Below are 25,305 nucleotides of genomic sequence, written 5' to 3'. Positions count from 1 at the left end.
AAAACAAGTTTGAATCATGGCATCAGGGATCTTCAGGTTAGAGCTCTAAAAAGAAGTCAGAGTTCCTGACTTGGAATGCCAAGTTGGATGACCGTTAAAAACGTATTTTCCTAGTCGTAGCTCATTTTTTGTGTCTTGAACTCTGAGTTTCCCAGGTCCGAGTTTCCAGTTGTTTTGAAAGCGGCAGAAGTCATGCTGGATTGACAGCATGGCCAATGTATTCAACCTTTTCTGGCCCATGGTGTTGCATGTGAAGTTTTATCCTTTTAAGCTTGGAAAAGAGACCCTTAAACCCAGACTTAAACCAATACGTTTTATCTATCATTTCTCTTCATATGACAAGGATTGAAAAGGATTTGCCAGTAGATTTTGAAAGTATGATCAGTACAATTTTTTTAAAATATATATTTCTAACTTTTATTTAACTAGGCAAGTTAGTTAAGAATTAAGAACAAATTCTTATTTTCACTGACAGCCTAGGAACAGTGGGTTAACTGCCTTGTTCAGGGGCAGAACAACAGATTTTTTCCTTGTCAGCGCAGGGATTTGATTTTGCAAACTTTCGGTTACTAGTCCAACACTCTAACCACTAGGCTACCTGCCGCCCAATCAAAGCTACAGAATCAAAGCTACAGAATATTTAACGTCATTTGACGTCATTATATCTGTGTCCAATGACCTTCAGCCATCTTGGATGAGCACTTCTAATGTAAATCTATGGCAGCACCCAAGGGGCTTGAACTTTCTAGCTCTACCTGTAGATTTTGTGGTAATGTAGTGTCCCCACGAGTGACAGAACACTGAGACAATCATGCGCAAATAAAGAACATTACCAACCCCTATAAAATCAAATCAAATCAAAATCAAATTTTATTTGTCACATACACATGGTTAGCAGATGTTAATGCGAGTGTAGCGAAATGCTTGTGCTTCTAGTTCCGACAATGCAGTAATAACCAACAAGTAATCTAACCTAACAATTCCACAACTACTACCTTATACACACAAGTGTAAAGGGATAAATAATATGTACATAAAGATATATGAATGAGTGATGGTACAGAACGGCATAAGCAAGATGCAGTAGATGATATAGTGTACAGTCTATACATATGAGATGAGTAATGTAGGGTATGTAAACATAAAGTGGCATAGTTTAAAGTGCTTTAGTGATACATGTATACATAAAGATGGCAAGATGCAGTAGATGATATAGAGTACAGTATATACATACATATGAGATGAGTAATGTAGCACCCTTCTGAAAAAACTACACTCGATCCCTCCGATGTCAACAACTACAGACCAGTATCCTTCTTTCTTTTCTCTCCAAAACTCTTGAACGTGCCGTCCTTGCCAGCTCTCCTGCTATCTCTCTCAGAATGACCTTCTTGATCCAAATCAGTCAGGTTTCAAGACTAGTCATTCAACTGAGACTGCTTCTTCTCTGTGTCACGGAGGCGCTCCGCACTGCTAAAGCTAACTCTCTCTCCTCTGCTCTCATCCTTCTAGACCTATCGGCTGCCTTTGACACTGTGAACCATCAGATCCTCCTCTCCACCCTCTCCGAGTTGGGCATCTCCGGCGCGGCCCACGCTTGGATTGCGTCCTACCTGACAGGTCGCTCCTACCAGGTGGCGTGGCAGAATCTGTCTCCGCACCACGTGCTCTCACCACTGGTGTCCCCCAGGGCTCTGTTCTAGGCCCTCTCCTATTCTCGCTATACACCAAGTCACTTGGCTCTGTCATATCCTCACATGGTCTCTCCTATCATTGCTATGCAGACGACACACAATTAATCTTCTCCTTTCCCCCTTCTGATAACCAGGTGGCGAAGCATCTCTGCATGTCTGGCAGACATATCAGTGTGGATGACGGATCACCACCTCAAGCTGAACCTCGGCAAGCAGAGCTGCTCTTCCTCCGGGAAGGACTGCCCGTTCCATGATCTCACCATCACGGTTGACAACTCCATTGTGTCCTCCTCCAGAGTGCTAAGAACCTTGGCGTGATCCTGGACAACACCCGTCGTTCTCAACTAACATCAAGGCGGTGACCCGTTCCTGTAGGTTCATGCTCTACAACATTCGCAGAGTACGACCCTGCCTCACACAGGAAGCGGCGCAGGTCCTAATCCAGGCACTTGTCATCTCCCGTCTGGATTACTGCAACTCGCTTTTGGCTGGGTCCCTGCCTGTGCCATTAAACCCCTACAACTCATCCAGAACGCCGCAGCCCGTCTGGTGTTCAACCTTCCCAAGTTCTCTCACGTCATCCCGCTCCTCGCTCTCTCCACTGGCTTCCAGTTGAAGCTGCATCCGCTACAAGACCATGGTGCTTGCCTACGGAGCTGTGAGGGGAACAGCACCTCCGTACCTTCAGGTCTGATCAGGCCCTACACCCAAACAGAGGGCACTGCGTTCATCCACCTCTGGCCTGCTATTCTCCCTACCTCTGAGGAAGTACAGTTCCCGCTCAGCCCAGTCAAAACTGTTCGCTGCTCTGGCACCCAATGGTGGAACAAACTCCCTCACGACGCCAGGTCAGCGAGTCAATCACCACCTTCCGGAGACACCTGAAACCCACCTCTTTAAGGAATACCTAGGATAGGATAAAGTAATCCTTCTACCCCCCCCTTAAAATGAGTTAGATGCACTATTGTAAAGTGGTTGTTCCACTGGATATCATAAGGTGAATGCACCAATTTGTAAGTCGCTCTGGATAAGAGCGTCTGCTAAATGACTTAAATGTAAATGTAAATATGTAAACATTATATTAAGTGGCATTGTTTAAAGTGGCTAGTGATACATTTTTACATAATTTCCATCAATTCCCATTATTAAAGTGACTGGAGTTGAGTCAGTATGTTGGCAGCGGCCACTAAATGTTAGTGGTGGCTGTTTAACAGTCTGATGGCCTGAGATAGAAGCTGTTTTCAGTCTCTCGGTCCCGCTTTGATGCACCTGTACTGACCTCGCCTTCTGGATGATAGCGGGGTGAACAGGCAGTGGCTCGGGTGGTTGTTGTCCTTGATGATCTTTATGGCCTTCCTGTGACATCGGGTGGTGTAGGTGTCCTGGAGGGCAGGTAGTTTGCCCCCGGTGATGTGTTGTGCAGACCTCACTACCTCTGGAGAGCCTTACGGTTGTGGGCGGAGCAGTTGCCGTACCAGGCGGTGATACAGCCCGACAGGATGCTCTCGATTGTGCATCTGTAGAAGTTTGTGTGCTTTTGGTGACAAGCCAAATTTCTTCAGCCTCCTGAGGTTGAAGAGGCGCTGCTGCGCCTTCTTCACAACGCTGTCTGTGTGGGTGGACCAATTCAGTTTGTCCGTGATGTGTACACCGAGGAACTTAAAACTTTCCACCTTCTCCACTACTGTCTCGTCGATGTGGATAGGGGGGGCTCCTCTTGCTGTTCCCTGAAGTCCACAATCATCTCCTTTGTTTTGTTGACGTTGAGTGTGAGGTTATTTTCCCTGACACCACACTCCGAGGGCCCTCACCTCCTCCCTGTAGGCCGTCACGTCAAGGTTGGTAATCAAGCCTACCACTGTAGTGTCGTCTGCAAACGTGATGATTGAGTTGGAGGCGTGCATGGCCACGCAGTCATGGGTGAACAGGGAGTACAGGAGAGGGCTGAGAACGCACCCTTGTGGGGCCCCAGTGTTGAAGATTAGTGGGGTGGAGATTTTGTTACCTACCCTCACCACCTGGGGGYGGCCCGTCAGGAAGTCCAGGACCCAGTTGCACAGGGCGTGGTCGAGACCCAGGGTCTCGAGCTTGATGACGAGTTTGGAGGGTACTATGGTGTTAAATGCAGAGCTGTAGTCAGCATTTAACATTTAATGTATTCTCACATAGGTATTCCTCTTGTCCAGATGGGTTAGGGCAGTGTGCAGTGTGGTTGCGATTGTGTCGTCTGTGGACCTATTGGGTTGGTAAGTAATTTGGAGTGGGTCTAGGGTGTCAGGTAGGATGGAGGTGATATGGTCCTTGACTAGTCTTTCAAAGCACTTCATGATGACGGAAGTGAGTGCTACGGGGCGGTAGTCGTTTAGCTCAGTTACCTTAGCTTTCTTGGGTACAGGAACAATGGTGGACCTCTTGAAGCATGTGGGAACAGCAGACTGGGATAAGGATTGATTGAATATGTCCKTAAACACACCAGCCAGCTGGTCTGCGCATGCTCTGAGGACGCGGCTGGGAATGTCGTCTGGGCCTGCAGCCTTGCGAGGGWTAACACGTTTAAATGTTTTACTCACCTCGGCTGCAGTGAAGGAGAGCCCGCAGGTTTTGGTAGSGGGCCGTGTCAGTGGCACTGTATTGTCCTCAAAGCGAGCAAAAAAGTGATTTAGTCTGTCTGGGAGCAAGACATCCTGGTCCGCGATGGGGCTGGTTTTCCTTTTGTAATCCGTCATTGACTGTAGACCCTGCTACATACCTCTTGTGTATGCTCTGTATTTTCTGCTGGCTGCCCCACCACCACAGAAAGCACTGAGCTAGAATGAAACACCTGCATTTTGGAGCTGCTTTAGTCAATAAAGCAAAAAAGAGACCATGTTCACCCATCTGCCCTGAATGACGGGTCGCCACTGTGGACATCGGTATCTCTCACTCACAAATCTGAAGTTCATTACACATTTAGTTTCCTAGACTATCCACTAACTTCCTTGTAAGGCTTTCAACAATATAATCTGAGTCCACAGCCGCATAGCCGTGATAGTCCGGCAGCTGATTATTACATATTTATTCATCTAGATTCATTGGCTGTTTGAGTCGTGGACGTACTGTATGTCACAATAGACGTTTCGGCATTCCCATTTCGTGGCTCTGAACTCTGTAGAACGCTGAAACCATAACTTTGCCAGATATCCATCACATTATACATTGCATCTCTGTCTCATTTAAATGATGTATCTCTCATTAGCTCTTCCCTGCAGTAGAGGAGTATACTGTAGTAATCCTACTCAGTGCCTTATTCGGCATATGCCCCATTCTCTTATGTGGGGCTTTTCATATCCTGCAGTTTACCAGGCTGGAGGGGAAGCTAGCTGAGGGAAAGCTATTAGTGTGCTTCAATAGGGACCAGAGATCGAGTGGGAGAGAAAGAGAGACTAGGGACACCAGTTCACATTCTGGTTTATTGTCAGAGACAAGGGAAGAAATTCAAATTCAAAAAGTTCATTTTGCATTGCAGCAATGTGTTTTCTTTTTTCTCATGTTGGAGTCAACCTTGTCAAGGCAGGCACACCTCAAAGACTGACATGACAGACATTTTCATCTGATGTCGAGGCAAAGTTTCACATGTCCCATTATATCCCATCCCGTCCTGTCTGGACCACATTTAAATGCGAACCGTGGTACACCTAGACATTAGTAAATCATAAATTATGTCGATGGGAGATATGCAAGAAAATTAGGATCTCAAGTTAGGAATTGGCCAGAGACTGATTTCAAAGGAAGAGAGAGATGCAGAGATGCAGAAGAGATACATGCATGGAGATTCTACACTCATGTAGTAGTGGAATCCATCTTCCATTTATTCTCTCCTCTCTCCTCCCCTCCAAAAACCTTTACTTGTCCTACGTCATCCTTTTTCTGTCTATCTCTCTATTTTTCTCTCATTCCTCTGTCTCTTTATTTTTCTCTCTCAGGGCAAAGGAGGGGTTTGATTCAGCATCTCACTCTTTGTGCCTGATTTAACAGAAACCCAGTTAACTGTCAGCAGATGTCAAAACATTAACACACACACCCTACAGACTTTGATGGACATACTTATTACAGTGCCTGACTGCTCAGAAACCCATGCAGCACACAGCATTTAGTCCATCAGTGTGCACTGAAACACACTGTACCTGACGTGCACCTTTAGGCCATTTGTAGATGATCTCTTCATTAGCATTCCCACATGTAAACGTTTGACAATATGTTTGCTACCAGGTAAATACCATACAAAACAATATTGTTGAATTCAAACATTCACCTGTCAAAATAGCTGATCAAATTAAAATTTGCTGTCAAATAACACTGTAACAAGTCGATAAAATACCAACACATTTCCTCTGGCATTGTCTATGTGGGCAATTGCAAGAGTCTGGTGACCGCTAACTTTCTAAGCGCAGTGTCTTCCACTCGCCTAGCGTAGTACTGACTACTGAATGGCTCCCTGACTCACCTATTGCTGTTCTTTGGACCCTATGATCACTCGGCTACACAGCTGATGCCCCCTGTACTGTTTCAATAACACGGTACCTAATTTTGTTTATCTGTCGGCCCCAGCCTCGAACTCAGGTCCTGTATGTACCTAACTGACCCGCTCTGCCCATTCATCGCCATTTACCCGTTGTTTCTCAGCCTCCCGATCAACACCTGTGATTGCTTTATGCCTCTCTCTAATGTCAATATGCCTTGTCTACTGCCGTCTCAGCTAGTCCTTATTGTTTTATTTCACTGTAGAGCCCTCAGTCCCGCTCACCTTGCCTTAGATAGCTATTTTGTCCCACCTCCCACACATGCGGAGACCTCACCTGGTTAACTGGTCTCACCAGAGACAAAACCTCTCTCATCGTCACTCAATGCCTAGGTTTACCTCCATTGTACTCACATCCTACCATACCCTTGTCTGAACATTATGCCCTGAATCTATTCTACCATTCCCAGAAATCTGCTCCCTTCATTCTCTGTCCCAACGCACTAGACGACCAGTTCTAATAACCTTTTTTTTTTTTTTTTTTTACCCCTTTTCTCCCCAATTTTCGGGGTATCCATCCTAGTAATTACTATCTTGTCTCATCGCTACAACTCCCATACGGGCTCGGGAGAGACGAAGGTCAAAGTCATGCGTCCTCCGAAGCACAACCCAACCAAGCCGCACTGCTTCTTAACACAGCGCGCCTCCAACCCGGAAGCCAGCCGCACCAATGTGTCAGAGGAAACACCGTGCACCCGCCCCCCTTGGTTAGCGCGCACTGCGCCCGGCCCACCACAGGAGTCGCTGGAGCGCGATGAGACAAGGATATCCCTACCGGCCAAACCCTCCCTAACCCGGACGACGCTAGGCCAATTGTGCGTCGCCCCACGGACCCCCCGGTCGCGGCCGGCTGCGACAGAGACTCTGGTGGCACAGCTAGCGCTAAAATGCAGTGCCCTAGACCACTGCGCCACCCGGGAGGCCCCAGTTCTAATAGCCTTTAGCCGAACCCTTATCGTACTCTTCCTCTCTTCCTCTGGTGATGTAGAGCTTAACCTAGACCCTGTATACACCAGTACCACACCTATTCCCCAGGCGCTATCATTTGTTGACTTCTGTAGCCATAAAAGACTTGGTTTCATGCATGTTAACATCAAAAGCCTCCTCCCTAAGTTTGTTTTATTCACTGCTTTAGCACACTCCGCCAACCCTGATGTCCTAGACGTGTCTGAATCCTGGCTTAGAAAGGCCACCAAAAATTCGGAAATTTCCATCCACAAGATAGTCTGCAGAGTTCTGTCATGCTATTCAGGTCTGTGCCCAAACCGTTTGAGCTTCTACTTCTAAAATTCCACCTTTCCAAAAATAAGTCTCTCACTGTTGCCGTTTGCTATAGACCCCCCTCAGCCCCCAGTTGTGCCCTGGACTCCATATGCGAATTGATTGCCCCCCATTCATCTTCAGAGTTCGTACTGTTAGGTGACCTAAACTTAACACCCCGGTCGTGCTACAATCTAAACTAGATGCCCTCAATCTCACACAAATTATCAAGGAACTCACCAGGTACAACCCCAAATCCGTAAACACGGGCACCCTCATAGATATAATCCTGACCAACCTGCCCTCTAAATACACCTCTGCTGTCTTCAACCAGGATCTCAGCGATCACTGCCTCATTGCCTGCGTCCGTAATGGGTCCGCGGTCAAACGACCACCCCTCATCACTGTCAAACACTCCCTAAAACACTTCAGCAAGCAGGCCTTTCTTATCGACCTGGCCTGGATATCTTGGAAGGATATTGACCACATCCCGTCAGTAGAGGATGCCTGGTCATTCTTTAAAATGCTTAAATAAGCATGCCCCGTTCAAAAAATGTAGAACTAAGAACAGATATAGCTGTTGGTTCACTCCAGACTTGACTGCCCTTGACCAGCACAGAAACATCCTGTGGCGTACTGCATTAGCGTTGAATAGCCCCCACGATATGCAACTTTTCAGGGAAGTTAGGAACCAATATACACACTCAGTTAAGAAAGCAAAGGCTAGCTTTTTCAAAAAGAAATATGCATCCTGCAGCACTAATTCCAAAGGTTTTGGGACACTGTAACATCTATGGAGAATAAGAGCGAGCACATCCTCCCATCTGCCCACTGCACTGGGGCTAGGAAACAATGTTACCACCGATAAATCCATGATTATTGAGAATTTCAATAAGCTTTTTCTCGACGGCTGGCCTTGCTTTCCACCTGGCTACCCCTACCCGGCAAACAACTCTGCACCCCCCACAGCAACTTGCCCAAGCCCCCCCCCGCTTCTCCTTCACCCAAATCCAGACAGCTGATGTTCTGAAAGAGCTGCAAAATCTGGATCCCTACAAATCAGCTGGGCTAGACAATCTGGAACCTCTCTTCTAAAATTATCCTCCGCAATTGTTGCAACCCCTATTACTAGCCTGTTCAACCTCTCTTTCGTATCGTCTGAGATCCCTAAAGATTGGAAAGCTGCCGCGGTCAGCCCCCTCTTCAAAGGGGGAGACACTCTAGACCCAAACTGTTATAGACCTATATCCATCCTGCCCTGCCTTTCGAAAGTCTTCAAAAGCCAAGTTAACAAACAGATCACCGACCATTTCGAATCCCACCGTACCTTCTCCGCTATGCAATCTGGTTTCCGAGCTGGTCATGGGTGCACCTCAGCCACGCTCAAGGTCCTAAATGATATCATAACCGCCATCGATAAAAGACAGTACTGTGCAGCCGTCTACATCGACCTGGCCAAGGCTTTCGACTCTGTCAATCACCGCATTCTTATCGGCAGACTCGACAGCCATGGTTTCTGAAATGACTGCCTTGCCTGGTTCACCAACTACTTCTCAGATAGAGTTCAGGGTGTCAAATTGGAGGGCCTGTTGTCCGGACCTCTGGCAGTCTCTATGGGGGTGCCACAGGGTTTAATTCTCGGGCCGACTCTTTTCTCTGTATATATCAATGAAGTCGCTCCTGCTGCTGGTGATTCCCTGATTCCACCTCTACGTAGATGACACCATTCTGTATTCTTCTGGCCCTTCTTTGGACACTGTGTTAACAAACCTCCAGACGAGCTTCAATGCCATACAACACTCCTTCCGTGGCCTCCAACTGCTCTTAAATGCTAGTAAAACGAAATACATGCTTTTCAACCGATCACTGCCCGCAGCCGCCCGTCCGACTAGCATCACTACTCTGGACAGTTCTGACTTACAATATGTGGACAAATACAAATATGTAGGTGTCTGGTTAGACTGTAAACTCTCCTTCCAGACTCATAATAAGCATATCCAATCCAAAATTAAATCTAGAATCGGCTTCCTATTTCGCAACAAAGCCTCATTCACCCAAGCTGCTAAACATACCCTCGTAAAACTGACTATCATACCGATCCTTGACTTCGCCGATGTCATTTACAAAATAGCCTCCAACACTCTACTCAGCAAATTRGATGTAGTCTATCACAGTGCCATCCGTTTTGTCACCAAAGCCCCATAAACTACCCACCACTGCGACCTGTATTCTCTCGTTGGCTGGCCCTCACTACATATTCGTTGCCAAACCCACTGGCTCCAGGTCATCTATAAGTCTTTGCTAGGCAAGGACCCGCCGTATCTCTGCTCACTGGTCACCATAGCAACACCCACCCATAGCACGCGCTCCAGCAGGTATATTTCACTGGTCATCCCCAAAGCCAACTCCTCCTTAGGCCGCCTTTCCTTACAGTTCTCTGCTGCCAATGACTGGAATGAATTGCAAAAATCACTGAAGCTGGAGACTTATATCCCATCACTAACTTTAAGCATCAGCTCTCAGAGCAGCTTACGATCACTGCACATGTACACAGCCCATCTGTAAATAGCCCACCCAACTACCTCATTCCCCAAATTGTTATTTATTTTTGCTCTTTTGCACCCCAGTATCTCTACTTACACATCATCAACTGCACATTTATCACTCCAGTGTTAATGCTAAATTGTAATTATTTCGCCACTATGGCCTATTTATTGCCTTACCTCCATAATGTTACTACATTTGCACACACTGTATATAGATTTTGCTATTGTGTTTTTGACTGTACGTTTGTTTATCCCATGTGTAACTCTGTGTTGTTGTTTTTGTCGCACTGCTTTGCTTTATCTTGGCCAGGTCGCAGATGTAAATGAGAACGTGTTCTCAACTGGCCTACCTGGTTAAATAAAGGTGAAATATATATATTTTTTTAATATAACATAAAAAACCATGGGACCAATCTAATCGAACATGGGTAGAATACAGCCAAGTCTCGACCTGGGATCATGGACATATCTGACTTTGGATACCGAATTTACAAAAAACGCTGTGTGAATAAGTTGTTCTGTATGTTCTGCGAATTCATTGCCATATATCACTGTGTGTGTGTGTGTGTGTGAGAGAGAGACTCAATGGATATTCTTTCAGTTTTCTTCAGATAACGGTGTCCTTGGGAGTCTGAGTGTTTGTGTCTGTTAGTGTGTGTGGGTTTGGGATTAGTGTGTGTGTTGTGCTCCTCATCAGAAAAAGGTATACGCTTGACTGAGTGTTAACCGCCTTCCCTGAGAGCTTTAAACTACATTTTATTCGTCTTACTTTCATTTGTAAGATTATCTGCTTTCCAGTGTACTTGTAATATTTGTAATTGCCCTTCAGCTAAAGTGAAAAACATTTTTCCAAGCAATTCTCAGTTGAAACCTTCAGGACATCCAACAGAAGTGTTTAAAAAGGAATCTGCTATCAGTGGGACATATCTTTAGATTTATTGCATTTTTTGTTTAAATACCCACTTTTTGATCTTGTCTCATCGCTGCAACTCCCCAATTGGAGCGGGAGGATAAGGTCGAGTCATGCGTCCTCCGAAACATGATCCGCCAAACTGCACTTATTAACACCCGCCCGCTAACCCGGAAGCCAACCGCATCAATGTGTCGGAGAAAACACCATTCAACTGACGACTGAAGTCAACCTGACCTGCCGCAAGGAGTTGCTAGAGCAGGATGAGCCAAGTAATGCCCCCCCACGGCCAAACCCTCCCCTAACCCGGATGACACTGGGCCAGTTGTGCGCGGCCCTATGGGACTCCCAATCAAGGCCGGTTGTGATACTGCCCAGGATCGAACCTGGGTCTGTAGTGACACCTCTAGCACTGCGATGCAGTGGGAGGCCTTAATTGCTTTTTTTTAATTATCAATGTACAATTTTCCAAATAAGGATTTGGTGACATTTTAAGATTTTAATCCGTAAATATTTTACGGAATGAATGTTAAGAATATTAATCTGTTGGATAATAGCAAAACCATGTTTTATGGTTTTCTCTTTGTACGTACAGTATGTATGTCACGTTCTGACCTTAGTTCCTTTTTTTATGTCTTTATTTTAGTTTGGTCAGGGCGTGAGTTGGGGTGGGCATTCTATGTTTTGTAGTCTAGGTTTTGTATTTCTGTGTTTGGCCTGGTATGGTTCTCAATCAGAGGCAGCTGTCGATCGTTGTCTCTGATTGAGAATCATACTTAGGTAGCCTGTTTTCCCACTATGGGTTGTGGGTAGTTGTTTTCTGTGTTTTTCCATACAGAACTGTTTCAGTCTCGTTCATTCTCTTTTTGTTTTGTCATTCAGTGTTCAGTTGCATTTCATTAAAATGGACACTTACCACGCTGCACATTGGTCTGATCTTTCATACTCGTCATCAGACGAGGACGAGTACCGTTACAATGTACGCATTAATGATTCTGTAACGGATTTCCTCTTCGTCTGAGGAGGAGTAGCAAGGATCGGACCAATGTGCAGCGTGGTACTTTTCTGGTGGGTGGTTCTGTAACGGATTTCCTCTTTGTCTGAGGAGGAGTAGCAAGGATCGGACCAATGTGCAGCGTGGGAAGTGTCCATAATGAGATATTAAATAACTCAACAGAACACTGAACAAAATAACAAAAGTACAAACAAACAACCGAAACAGTCCCATATGGTACTAACACAGGAAACAACCACCCACAACCAAAATGGGGAAAACAGGCTACCTATTCAATATGTGGGTTATGAAACAAATATATAAGTAAATCCATTGACAATATTGTATACAAAATTAAGATTGGCATAATTATCTATATAATATTTCACACAATTACAATTGACAGTATAAGGGTTTGGAGTTAAACAGAATTACAGTGAGATGCATGAAATAACAAATAAACATTATCCTGGCAGAATAATTATTTACATTCTATTCAGCATTTTACAATTAGTTAATACAATGTTATCAGAATTAAATGAACAATGTATTACATAACAGGGGGAAAAAATGATTAATAAATTATATTTTCATATATATAATACATTCTATATAATATATCTAAATATTTTATCTCAAAGAACAAGTTAAATATTTCCAATTGACAGTTTTATTTGTTTTTAAGATATTTGTTGAATTGAACATTAATTAAGAACTGGAAAGCAATTGAACACAGTTATATGACTATGAATAATAATATTAATGTAGATCGGAAACAGTAATCATGGGACTGATTCAGATCTGTACTTATTCAGAAAGACTTATTTATTGGAGTGTTTAAATTAAGTTAGAACAAATGCAGAACACATGAACTGAGAGTTATTTGAACGTTGATCAACAGAATAAAATATATTAAACATAACGTTTGACAGAAACGTTATAAAACACACATTTTCCCTGGCAATTAGGAGTTCCTTGTAGCCTGGTACAAACTACTGTATTATAAGGAGGCGGCGAACAGTGCGCGCACAAGATCTCTCAGTTTAGCCAATTTGTCTACGTTTCGCCAAACATCAAATTTCTGTTGCTCCAAATTACAAATTCTGTGGTGTTTTGGAACTACTCCTGCTGCAGCTGCAGCGGTGCACCCAGGATGCACCGCTGCTATCGCCGGTTAACTGGTTGAACTGATTAAATGTAGGCATTCAATCTGAATGGTTAAGTTAATAAGAGTTACGGTTTGTGATAGGGTTAAAACAAAAACATGTCCATGGTTAAGTTTAGGCATTTATTCCAAATCAGGGGTGGATTGGCCATCTGGGAATTCTGGCAAATGCCAGATGGGCTGGACACATTTTTTTTGTTGGGTAGGTTGATCCAATGTGCCCGAGAGAAAAATGCGTTCTGATCATATAACATTTCAAAATGTCCCTTTGTCCCTGCCGAAGAGAGTAGGGTCTTATTGTAAGTATAATTATTATTTCTCAACATTTAATATTCATCTCAATAGCAACTATTTCACAACAAAGCTATTTGATATGGCTTCGAGCACATGAAATGCACACAGGCTATTGTAAGGCCTATAGCTCTCATGGGTAGTACCAACCGCAAAGTTTTTTTTTAACATTACATTTATCTTGATGCACGCACGCACACACACACACACAAACACACACACACAGTAAATAACTAACGTCCTGAGAACATGTTTTCAATAAGACTTCTAATAGCATTGCTAGCTTAAGTTAACTGTTTTGAACTCCAAGCACATGGAAATTCAGTTGCTTTGGCATTAATCATGCAAACACATTTTTTGTTGTGGCAGTGAGATTCAAACTCATGTTCTTCTGTTTTTTATCCATGGAATTAGTCCACTGCACCATTTTACTTATACAAAGTTGTTAATTTGAGACTATTCAAACAGATCCCATTTCAAAGGAAATAAGCACTTCTACTAAGCTAACATATTGAATTGTTTAAAGAAGGTCAAACCATGGATAATTTAGCTATTTGATTTTGAATTGTAGGACCCCTGTAGGTATCAAAAACAATTGTTTGATAAAATATTCCATTTGACTACTACAGCCCATAGAAAAGCATTGAATAACACAATCATAAATAGCAAAACAGACAGTCTAAAAAACAATCGTAAGGAGTAAGGTTTTAAAGTCTTATCTAAGAGATGTAAGAAAGCTCAATAAATATTTTTAGACATATATCCAACCCTTTTATTTAGCTGGCACAAAATGACTTCCATACTTCCATAATTTTTTGGGGCCAGTACTGGGTTACCGTCAGACGAGTGCACTTGTGGGAGTTGTAGAGCGAAATGGAGAACACCATCAAGTTCGTGAGTCTCCTCTTTCCAGAGAGTCATTAGGGGTTAAAATCCATCCCAAAAAACATTCTGATGCTACAGACATTTACGTGAGAAGACCAATTTTCAGGATGTCTCCTGCTATGACAAACAGCGTGTCAGGATTTGGCCAGGATTGTTCCGGTTTTGGTCACTAGATGCCCCCATTGGGCTTTTTTGACCCTTTTGTTTTCCCTTATTTCCAGTTATTATTTGCACCTGTGCCTCGTTTCCCTTGTATGTATTTAAACCCTTAGTTTTCCTCAGTTCTTTGCTCTGTGTTTGAATGTTAGCACCCAGCCATGCTGTGAACTTTTGTTACTCCAGTTGGATTCTCGAGGTACTCGTTTATTTAGATTTTTCTTTTTTCTTTTTTTCCCTGCTGTACTTACCACTTTTGTGGATTTACCTTGTGACTTGGAGGATATACCTTTTTTCTCTTGGAATTACTTTTGACGTTGTGGATTTATATTTTTGCCTGAAGTACTTTCCTTTTTACTTTATTAAAACACCGTCTCAAGTACTGCTGTGTCTGCCTCATCTTCTGGGTTCTGCCGACTATTAGTGGCTCAGTTTGCTAAGTGACTGTTTCTCTCACCGGAGACCCGAGTTCGTAACCGGGTCCTGACACAGCGCTGTAGCTCTGCCACTTTCCACTGCAGATGCGGAAGGCTGACAGGCGGATGCGGTGGATTGAGATGCAGCCCATACAAAAAACATATATCTCTAGCTTAAACAGACGGATTTAATTAGATGAATCGACTCTTACTAAAGAACTCTGAATGACTTTATAAGATTACTCATGATTTGGGTCCTACCAAATCCAGTGCTGGTGCCACCAATAGTAAAAGTTAGTGACACCAGAGGAATATGTTAGTGTGGAGCTCTGTTATAGTAGTTAACACTTAGGACTCTATTTTTAGCTGCCGTTAAGGTGGCGTTAGTGTCAAGCGCACGTTAGTTTGCAATTTCATCATGTAAAAACTAGCGCACTGGCATTTTCCAGCCCTAACACCAGCTTTGGTTATTTACCTTTCTAACATCAGCAGGCTTGCGCTCAGAGGGAGGGGTTGAAATATTTGAGATGTGTCTCAAATATTGAGACGCATCTCATGATCCAAATTGTTAATTGTGTGCTTTTGGTGCCTGTATACTTCGTATTTAGAAACATGAAACAGTAATGTTTTTCCCCATTTCGTTTTAATTGTTTAAAAACCAAGCATAGCCTCCCCCTCTCAATGAAGGCTGTTTTCTTTTTGTTCTGCCCAATGTGATCAAGTTGGCTAGTCAAGTATAATATGGCCTACATTATTTTAGGCATGCTTTGGATGTGTGTAAAAACCCCCTCCATGATGTAGGCTACATGTGTTCATGCCCATCATGAAACAAGAGATTTGAAACTCGGTGATTACCGGTGAACCTCATATTTAGAAGTTATTTTCTTGTATAAATTGTTTGTTTTCTGTTTCATATTTTTAAAACCCAAGCCCTCCATAGGCTACCTTTACTTACCCTAGGCCTACTATAATGAAGGCTGCTACAACAGCAATGTGTCATATCTTTTTTTATCCTGGCGATTTTGTGATATGATTACATTTTACATGTATTTATTGTTGTTGAAACAACAAACATATTGCTTGTTTTTCATTAAATTTGATTAAAACAAAACTTATTAGAAGGATTCACTGTTCTGGTTTTGTAGTGGGCAGTAATTTGTTATATGTGTATATTATAAATACATCACATGCGACTCGTGATAAGACTAAGCAATTAGACTATTCAAATATTTATCTGACTCCATAAAGATTATTTAGCAATATGCAAGGACATCATAGTTGAGTTCCAGTAATAGTCCATTGGGTGGAGAGAGAGAGAATGAAAAGAAGAGTATCTCACCACAGCAGTTCAGGAACAAATAAAAGAAAGAACAAGGAACAGTAAACCCTTTTATAAGCATCTGAGTTGTTTGGATTCAAAACCTGAATTTCTGACCAATAGTATTACTGTAAAGTTAATCTCCAATCAGAAGTCAGACCTACATGATGTAACCTCTGCTTCTCAGAAGTGTGACAATGGGTGTTGGCAAGACTAACACAGAGATTGTTCTTATCTGATTCTACATCAGAGAGAAGTGTTCAAAACCGGACGGCTAGCACTGTAGTCACTGTAGACAATCTTCAGACCAGCAGTTCATGGTCCTAGCAGCATCACTTCAGGTGTGTCTTTTTGGCGCCTTAGCATTGTCTTCTTCTTTAGACATGCAAATGTTCTTAGGTAACACCTTTCTGCAAGCAAGCTAGAAAGGAACTCTCCATTATTCTTTGTAAAAGCAAAACACATAACTGAAGGTATATCACAGATTAATCAACATTTCAACGAACATACAATTGTCTATTTATCTGATTGGATTGGTCAATAGCAACTTCAAATGTATTTTTTTCTAATCAGTCAAATATACATAAAATATGATCAAAGATCACTATCTCAAAGACAGTATATTTGAGACAAAACTCTCAAACTCTCCTCCCTTTGAGAGAAAATGGATAACCAGAATTTTTAAACAATCAAGAACAATTCTTGAAGTCAAATCAAAACAACTTTCAAGCATAAATCTAACAAAGTTTTAGGCCTATTCTATGTGTGAGAATTACAATATAGGTTCAGAATGGTTTCACAACCAATTTGTGACCGGCTCAAATCGGTCTTATGTAGCAAATTTGAAATTGTGTTTTTGTACATTGGATAATAGCAGAGACGCAGAGCTACAAAATGGTATACCATAGACTGCATTTGAGGAACAATGGGAAAGTAATTCTGCTTTGAAAGTTGATAAACTTGTAACCTCACCTTTGAGAAAATGGGTTTGAATGTTTTGGTACCGACTGGAGAGCACTTCTTTGTCTGCACCCATTCAGCATTGTTCACACCCTCTTAGGCTTTAGTTAGCTAACAGTACACTTTAACTTGAAATTAAAAGACTTCATGTCAAAATTAGAAACGTGTAATATCTGAAAATGTAGCTAGCTAGACTATCTTACCTGTGGTCTGAAATCGGAGTAGATAGCTAGAGCGAATTTACAAGCTAGTACATCCATCAACAGTTTTTGCAGTGACATTCTATTGAAATGGAAACTTTCATAATGGAGTCTTTTGTTAAGACATCTAGCTAGCTAGCTAACTAACTAAACAATGAACCATAATTCCAACTCATGACGTTATTACCCTGCATGAATCTGCAGGTAGCTAACTAACCAGGTTCAATGTTAGCTAGCTAACATTAGGCTATAACTAGCCAAGCAAATAGCTCTGCGATACGAATAATAAGATCATACACGTAACGTTAGCTAGCGAGCCAGTCAGCTAACGTTAGCTAGCTAACAGTACACTTTAACTTGAAATGAAACCACTTTCTGTCAAAATTAGAAACGTGTAATATCTGAAAATGTAGCTAGCTAGACAATCTTAAACCGTATACATCATGGATGGACGTGTCTCCTGTCGGATGCCATGGTTGCCCTTAGTTTGCTATCATACTCGAATTACACTGATTTCAAAACTCGGTCCTCCAGAAAGTGGAGAGCAACACTTATGCAGTTTTACTACGTGATACATTTGTTTTTAAACTGTGTTAGACAGGATTACCTAGACATACTGACCAGCTCAAATAGACAGAAGCGCGCTATATGGCAGACCAATCCAAACTCACCTCTCGGCATGTCCAGCCTACTCATTATCTCAGCCAATAATGGCTGGTGGGAAGGTTGCTGACTTTTTCTGTAGCTAAACCAACTAGGCTCGTAATTTAACAATTGTATTGGTATTTACAGATGGCATAAACATTTGTTATTAAGGCACATGAAAGTTCACATGTTTGAGAAGGCATTTCTTCCAACAACAAAAATGTTTTTATATTCAAACGGCTCTCCTGTGAAGTAGTGACCCGCGAGATACGTCTAGCTTCCTGAAACGGGTCACATTTGAACATGAAATATATTAGAATCTCAGTTTAAAGCAGCCAACATTAGCACATCAATGGTCAAAGTTCTAAGGCCATTTTGTGACAAACAAAGCAATGACTTTAAATAGCACACGCACATCTATACATTCAGATGGACTTAGCCATATGCACCATGAATAGGAAAACAAACAATTCTTTGTGTTTTAACAGGAGCCATTACATTTGATCTAACACTCTGTATACATCAAAGAAAGCACATTCATGTAAGTAACCTATATAACCATCATAAATTAATATAGAAATGATTGAGTTGCAAAGGAAGAAAATGTTAATGCATAATAGTCAAATAATCATCATCCTGTTTAGAGAAAGCTCTAAATCTAGCCTATGCTGCAAGTAGAATCGAGACGGTCTGTCTCAACCTATATCCCAACATTTCTGCATCGTATGACCACTTATGTGACAAGAGTAACAAAACTGAATATTTGGGTGTACTCTGTGAGCCTGCAGGCTGTCTAAAATGTGCAGGAGGATTTCTTCGGCCTAGGTTCCAACAACGCCTGACCATTCCCTTTTACAGAAATCACAACAATGCTTTGGGATTAGCTATTTTGGAAGCTTGACCCGTTTGCATACCACAGAGCAGCATGGACTCACACACCACACCAGTAGGTTGGACTGACTGTGCGTCCATCCCGCTATTTAGAGCCTATTTGTGCTCTGTTCAAACAAATCTCTCTGCGCGTCATGTAGAAATGACCTAGTCAAATCATGTTATTTTTCGAATGCTTGAAGTTCTGACTGCAACTGCTCTATTTTGCACTCTGATGTCCTCTGGGACTTCACAGTTGTATCAAGGATGTTCAATGCTAGTTTGCTGTGTCGCAATTCATTTTCCCAAATAAAAACACAACAAGCTCTAGAATTCACATCTTCGTATATGTTTTCTTATGCATGCTAACATATTGTTAGTAATAAGAATTTCATCCCTAGACGAATCAAATGTAAGACCATTCTTTTTTTTTCTCCATCAAATCAATAATATGAGATGTTTGCAATAACTCAAAAATGTCTATTGTTTGCATATTCTCTATCATGTATGGGTCATTACACTGTATCAGGGAATCTAATGGAATAAACTCCAAATGAGCTGTAAAATACACTACCGGTCAAAAGTTTTAGAACACTTACTCATTCAAGGGTTTTCTTTATTTTTACTATTTTCTACATTGTATAATAATAGTGAAGACATCAAAACTATGAAGTAACACATATGGAATCATGTAGTAACCAAAAAAGTGTTAAACAAATCAAAATATATTTTATATTTGAGATTCTTCAAATAGCCACCCTTTGCTTTGATGACAACTTTGCACACTCTTAGAGTAGGAGTGTCCAAACTTTTGACTGGTACTGTATGTATTTCAACAATGAAGCCATGGAATTACTTAGAACAATGTGGGCTGAAAACAGATTCAAGTTAACATATTTAGCAAAGATGGGATAGGTCTACATTTTTTTATTTTGTTTCTGTAAGCTGTTCAACAAACTATAACGGACTAACATTGGAATTGGAGTCCAAGGCAATAAATATAAGACTGTAAATGCACAACTTGAAGCAACCATATATTTAGCCATGGAACACGTTCTGATTGGCCAGTGAGGGGCCAAGCCTTGACACACCCACAACTTGTTTATTCATCAAAACCAAACCCTTTGTGCCAAAGGCAGCAACTGTGCCGATAGTTGTGACCTGTTTCAAGAAGCATGTCGCAATTCACCGGAGAGGCAGTTTAATTAATATGTAAATTTTTATCAAAATGCATTCTTGGCAGAAATGCCTTCTGGAACATGTGAACTTTCAGTTGCCAGACTTGTATGTCGTCTGTAAATATGAATACAATTGTTAAATTATGAGCCTAGTTGGTTTAGCCACGGAAAAATGCAGGAACCTTCCAGCTAGCCATGATTGGCTGAGATAATGAGTGGGCTGGACATGCCAAGAAATGAGTTCGTATTGGTCTGCCATGTAGAATGCTTCTTTCGATAACATGAGCTGCTCAGTATGTGTGGACAATTCTTTCTATCGCAGCTTATTTTGAAAGATATCATGCTACTGCTCTCAACATTGCTGCCCTTAAGATAATAGCGCTATTGACAAAGATCCGTGGGAAAAAGTTGTGATGGACTACTTGCTGGAGGACACGGAAGAAGTTAGAGTTGGGATTATGGTTCATTGTTTAGCTAGCTAGCTACATGTCTAAACAAAAGACTCTATGCAAGTAACCATATCACTGTACCGTTTACACCTTCTGTATCCTATGCATGTGACAAATAAACTGTAATTTTTTCATATAATGTGTGTTTACCAGAAACAGTAATGTGAAGAACAACATGACCTGCAGCAAAGTCAGATTAGGATATAGGGAAAGAACTTGTTAAAGTGTATTTTTCCTGCTACTTTCTACTACTACTTTTGGTATTTTTACTGCTACTTTCTACTACTACCAAATCTTTGGTTGTTTACTACACTGTGAATCCTGAAAGAGATGGGTGGGACTAAGGCTTAAGAGGGTGTGAACGATGCTGAATGGGTGTAGACAAAGAAGAGCTCTCCAGTAGGTGTACCAAAACATTCATGGGCCATTTTCTCAAATGTGGGGTTACAAGTTTGTCATAGTTTGCTACAAAAGTGGAGCCACAATTATAGTGGTGAGTTGTATCTCCAGTGGTGTCCATGTCCCGCCAGTCACTGGTACAGCAATAGTTGAGGAACACTATACTGTACTGCCTCTGTTATGTGTCAGCACTACTGCCTGTGTATGAATAGGGTGTGTAAGGTCATGGTGTAGGCTATGTGTGGGTATGAGTTGTGTATGGCTGGTGCCCACCGGTAGGGTGATGAGAGAGTGAGTTGGCTGGAAACACGCAGTGAGGTGGGCTGGTGTGGATACAGCACCAGGGCCAAATTCTTGTCCCAGTTAAGGTTTGTGATAGGGTTAAAGAAATCTTGCTCCTATCACTGGGATTGAACACTTGACCCTTGGAGTTTACACCAAGGCTGACTGCTCTGTCACCCCAGTCCACAACAACCTTGCAAAACCCAAGCCTACTTGACGGTAATAGCGCTCACTGTTGCCCCTAGTGGCCAGTTTTGAAGGCATATCCCGATGTCCTGGGTACCTGGACCAATGTTGGAGTTCGAAGTGGATCTTGAGTGACCTGGCTGGTGCGTGAGCAAGCATGCATTTGCACTGTAGCAGCCACTAGCGTGAGTGAGTCAGGGGGTTGCGTGATCAGCAGTGGTGAGACTTCAGACTAGATCACACACGCTGCATCACCAACTGAAAGCAGGAACTTGAAACTAGTGGGAACAATTAGTTGTAGTAGTCTAAACTGTATGGTCTCATTTTAGTGGAGTAACGTACAACTACAGATGTAGGATCTTAATTTTAGCCAGTTTGCTACCGCAGGTAAATATGAATTATTATGTGGATTAGAATTATTGGCCATTTTTTATGAGGGTTGAAATATTTTTCGTAAGGGAAAATCAAGTCTGAAATCTAAAAGTGGAAATTACAGTACAAATACGGTACAAGTTTCAAATGTCCTGCAGGAAAGTTCTCCCGCAACAGGGTGACCAAATTAAGATCCTACATCTGTATACACATTTGTCTCTTATGTTTTTGTAATCATTGCTAGCTTCTAGAGAGGGATATGAATGGAAAGAGTGAGGAGGAAAGAGATGGCCCTGAAACATTCCTCTTCATCCGTTGTCTCACCCTCGTTACAGCCTATCACTGAACTCCTCTCTCCGTTCTTCACTGTGCTAAACTGAGGATAAACTGCCATCCTCCCTTTTCCCCATCATCCCTCTGTCCTGTGTGCTTACTTCTCTCTTTTCTGGGATAAATAATGAGATCTCTCCCCTTCCCTTTCCTCTCTCTTTCCATCACTCTTTCGTGGGTGTGACAGTCACGCCAAGGCTGACTCTGCTCTGAGTCTCAGGACCCATGACAAGGACAGAGACCCATCATGTCACACACACACGGACGAACGCACGCACACACGCACACACACCCAGATATACACACACACTGGGTCAAACTGGCACGTTCACACCCATGCACACAAACACCCCAGAGGATGAGTGACACGAGCTTAACAAGTGAAAACAAATGGATGCTGTCACGAGATCGTAGGACGGAGGACAGGAAGAAGGACATAAACAAACCCTAATATTTCTCACAGGGTTATGGATGGTATTGTTTTGCCTAGCATCTGTTGTTGTCTAGGTGCCCTCAGAAACACAGTGATTCATCTCTCAGTTGTATCATGAACACAAGACTGTCTGAAAAATAACACCAAGAAAGATCCCACTCACAGGATTTGACCATCAGCATGGTCTATTCTACAGAGGACTCAGAGGGAAACACTACTGTGAATTTGAGGCATGATTATTGTCACTGCATGTTGTCCCTGTGTCATTTTGTCACTGAACACATCAATCAACTTCTCTGTAATCTTCTAACCCTGGCCTACTGCCCAGCGTAACTGGTTTTTCAGGCTTTTTCCAAGATAACACTTTGTTAAGGAAATACTGTATTTAGATGGCATGCGACAGAGACACACATATCCAATCTCTCTCATGCAGATACACACTCATATACTAGCTCATGCATATCCAAGCAACTTGAAAATCTCAGCATGTGCGCAAACACCCACATAGGCTCACATCAGCACACACACAGAGAGCATCCCCGTAAGGTCTTGCCTATGACTCACATCACCTTGCCAGGATAAACATTCTAACAGATAGGAAGTTCAGATGGGGTTCGATGGCATGGGTGTGTGTTTGTATGTATGTATGTATATATGTGCATCGTAATTCAGCTAAGCTCCACACATGATGAAATTATGAAATGAATCCTGGCTGAAGGCATGAGACACAAATAATTCACACCTGTCCTTGCGAATATAAGTGTGAGTGCCAGTGTGTATTCCCCTGCTGTCAGTTTCATACCTTCACACACATACATGCGCACAAAGACACACACACAGATTCACACTCCTGCCTTACCTTCATTGTTGTCGTTGTTGTTGTTTCCGGCGGTGCCCAGAGTCTGTAGTGATATAGTCCATAGAAACAGTGCTATGAGCCCTGGGTCTGAAGACATGGTGCTTACACACACACACAAACACACACACACACACACACACTCACGCACTACCGATCTCCCTCTCTCTTCCTCTCTCTCACTCCCTCGCTCTTACTCTCCCTCAGACTCTTGCTGCCTCTGTGTCCCAGTGTTGAAGCGGAGCCCGAGCCAGCGCTGAGGGTGCGTCTGTGAGTGAGTGAGTGAGAGAGAGTGGGTCTGAGGGGCTGAGGGCTGGGATAGAGTTAGAGACTGCCTCTGTGCCTCTCAGCCTCTCTGTCTGCTCTCACACATACATACACACTCAGGGGAGGTACCAGACTGTCACTCCAACTCTCAGTAACCAATTAGAGGGCAGGATTCTGACGGTCCACTAACCAAATACTCTCACGATACCTCACCTTTACCTATCCTACCTTAGAGACTCTTTCTCTCAATCTCTAACGTGTTCACTATCTCTGACGCTCCCACTCTCTTTCTTTTCTCTCACTCTTGCATGCACTTTCGACTGTTCTCTGCCTCTCTCTCGCTCTTTCACTCTCTACATCTCGATCTCTCCTCTTTTACTCTCCCTCCCAACTCTGTCGCCTCCCTCTCTGCCTTGCTTGCTCTTACTCCTCTTTCCCTCACTCACTCACTCACTCACTCACTCACACACTCTCTCAACTCTTTCACCTCTCCCCCTCTTTCTTTTATTACTCTTCTACAAATTCTTTAAGAAACACTTGCAACTAATTATCATAATATTTTCTGTCCTTTTTACATACAAATGTCCTAGTCTTGTGTCTGTTCTTGGATATCAAGAAAACTCCACAACATAGAACATATTCCACCAGCTTTTCTTCTTTTAGAAAAAGGTTCCCTATTGATATTAACGGAAATCAATTCAATGTATTTCTTTCAACACTGTTTAGATTGAGACAGTGGAATATAGGAGAATGCTCAATTGAAGGTCATCAATAATTAGAGGTGTGTGTGTGTGTGTGTGTGTGTGTGTGTGTGTGTGTGTGTGTGTGTAAGCTTTGTTGCTACATACAGCCAAATCCTAAACGTTCCCTGTGGCGAATTTCTGATTCAGATAGTCAGAAGTCCTGGTGGGAGTGTGAGTGTGTGAGTGTGTGGGAGTGTTAAATTCAAGGACAATGATCAGATATTGATCCTTCTGACAAAGGGAAACTTCACTTGGCAATGACATTATTACTGAAGGATGTGTGAGTGCGTGCGCATACGGGCCTGCGTGTGAATCAAGGACAATTATCATCTATGGATCCTACTGATGCAGAGAAACTTGGCATCAAACTGTAACTTGTCTGATTGCAGAATGAGTACTGTGTTTTCCCTGTAGCTAAAGGCTGACTGGATCAAGGGTTTTGGCTGTCTTCCCATCAATCACAGCAAAGTTTTCTGAGGACACTGCTCTTGGTGAAAGCAATGTAGTCTCTCTGTTTTAGCCCCCACTATCGAAAGGCCACCAACTGTGTTTGTGTGTGGTCGTGTTTAACTGTTCTTGTGGGGTTAGGATTTTGGGTTAAGGTTGAGTTAGGGTTAGAGTAAGAGTATGGGTTAGGATTAGCTTTAGGGTTAGGGTTAGAGGTTAGGGAAAATAGAATTTGGAATGGGTCTGAATTGTGTGCCCCCACAAGGTTAGCTGTAGAAGACTGTGTGTGTGTGTGTGTGTGTGTGTGTGTGTGTGTGTGTGTGTGTGTGTGTGTGTGTGTGTGTGTGCAGCTGGCCTTGTGAACAGGGAGACTGAGTGAAGGATGGAGAGAGGGAGGGATGGAGGAGATGAGTGCCACGGCCAAATGCGGGCAGTGGTGAGCCTGCCAAACCCTTCCCCAGGCAAAGGGACACGGGGGGGTACAATGGTTCCCCC

General features: G+C 42.7%; 1 protein-coding gene across 1 annotated transcript in view; it reads right to left on the bottom strand.

The window, feature by feature from the left end:
* Positions 1 to 23,622, bottom strand: part of LOC111970039 (ephrin type-A receptor 8-like) — a 165,440-nt gene extending 141,818 nt beyond the window's left edge. Inside the window, 1 exon segment of the mRNA XM_023996525.2 lies at positions 23,357 to 23,622. Within this exon segment, the coding sequence (XP_023852293.2) occupies positions 23,357 to 23,453 (97 nt within the window). The 5' untranslated portion in view covers positions 23,454 to 23,622.
* Positions 23,623 to 25,305: the final 1,683 nt, after the last annotated feature.

The sequence above is a fragment of the Salvelinus sp. IW2-2015 genome, linkage group LG11, assembly GCF_002910315.2.
Source record: "Salvelinus sp. IW2-2015 linkage group LG11, ASM291031v2, whole genome shotgun sequence".
Lineage (NCBI taxonomy): Eukaryota > Metazoa > Chordata > Actinopteri > Salmoniformes > Salmonidae > Salvelinus > Salvelinus sp. IW2-2015.
Note: the sequence above shows the minus strand (reverse complement) of the source record. Positions and strands in the feature narration are given on the sequence as shown.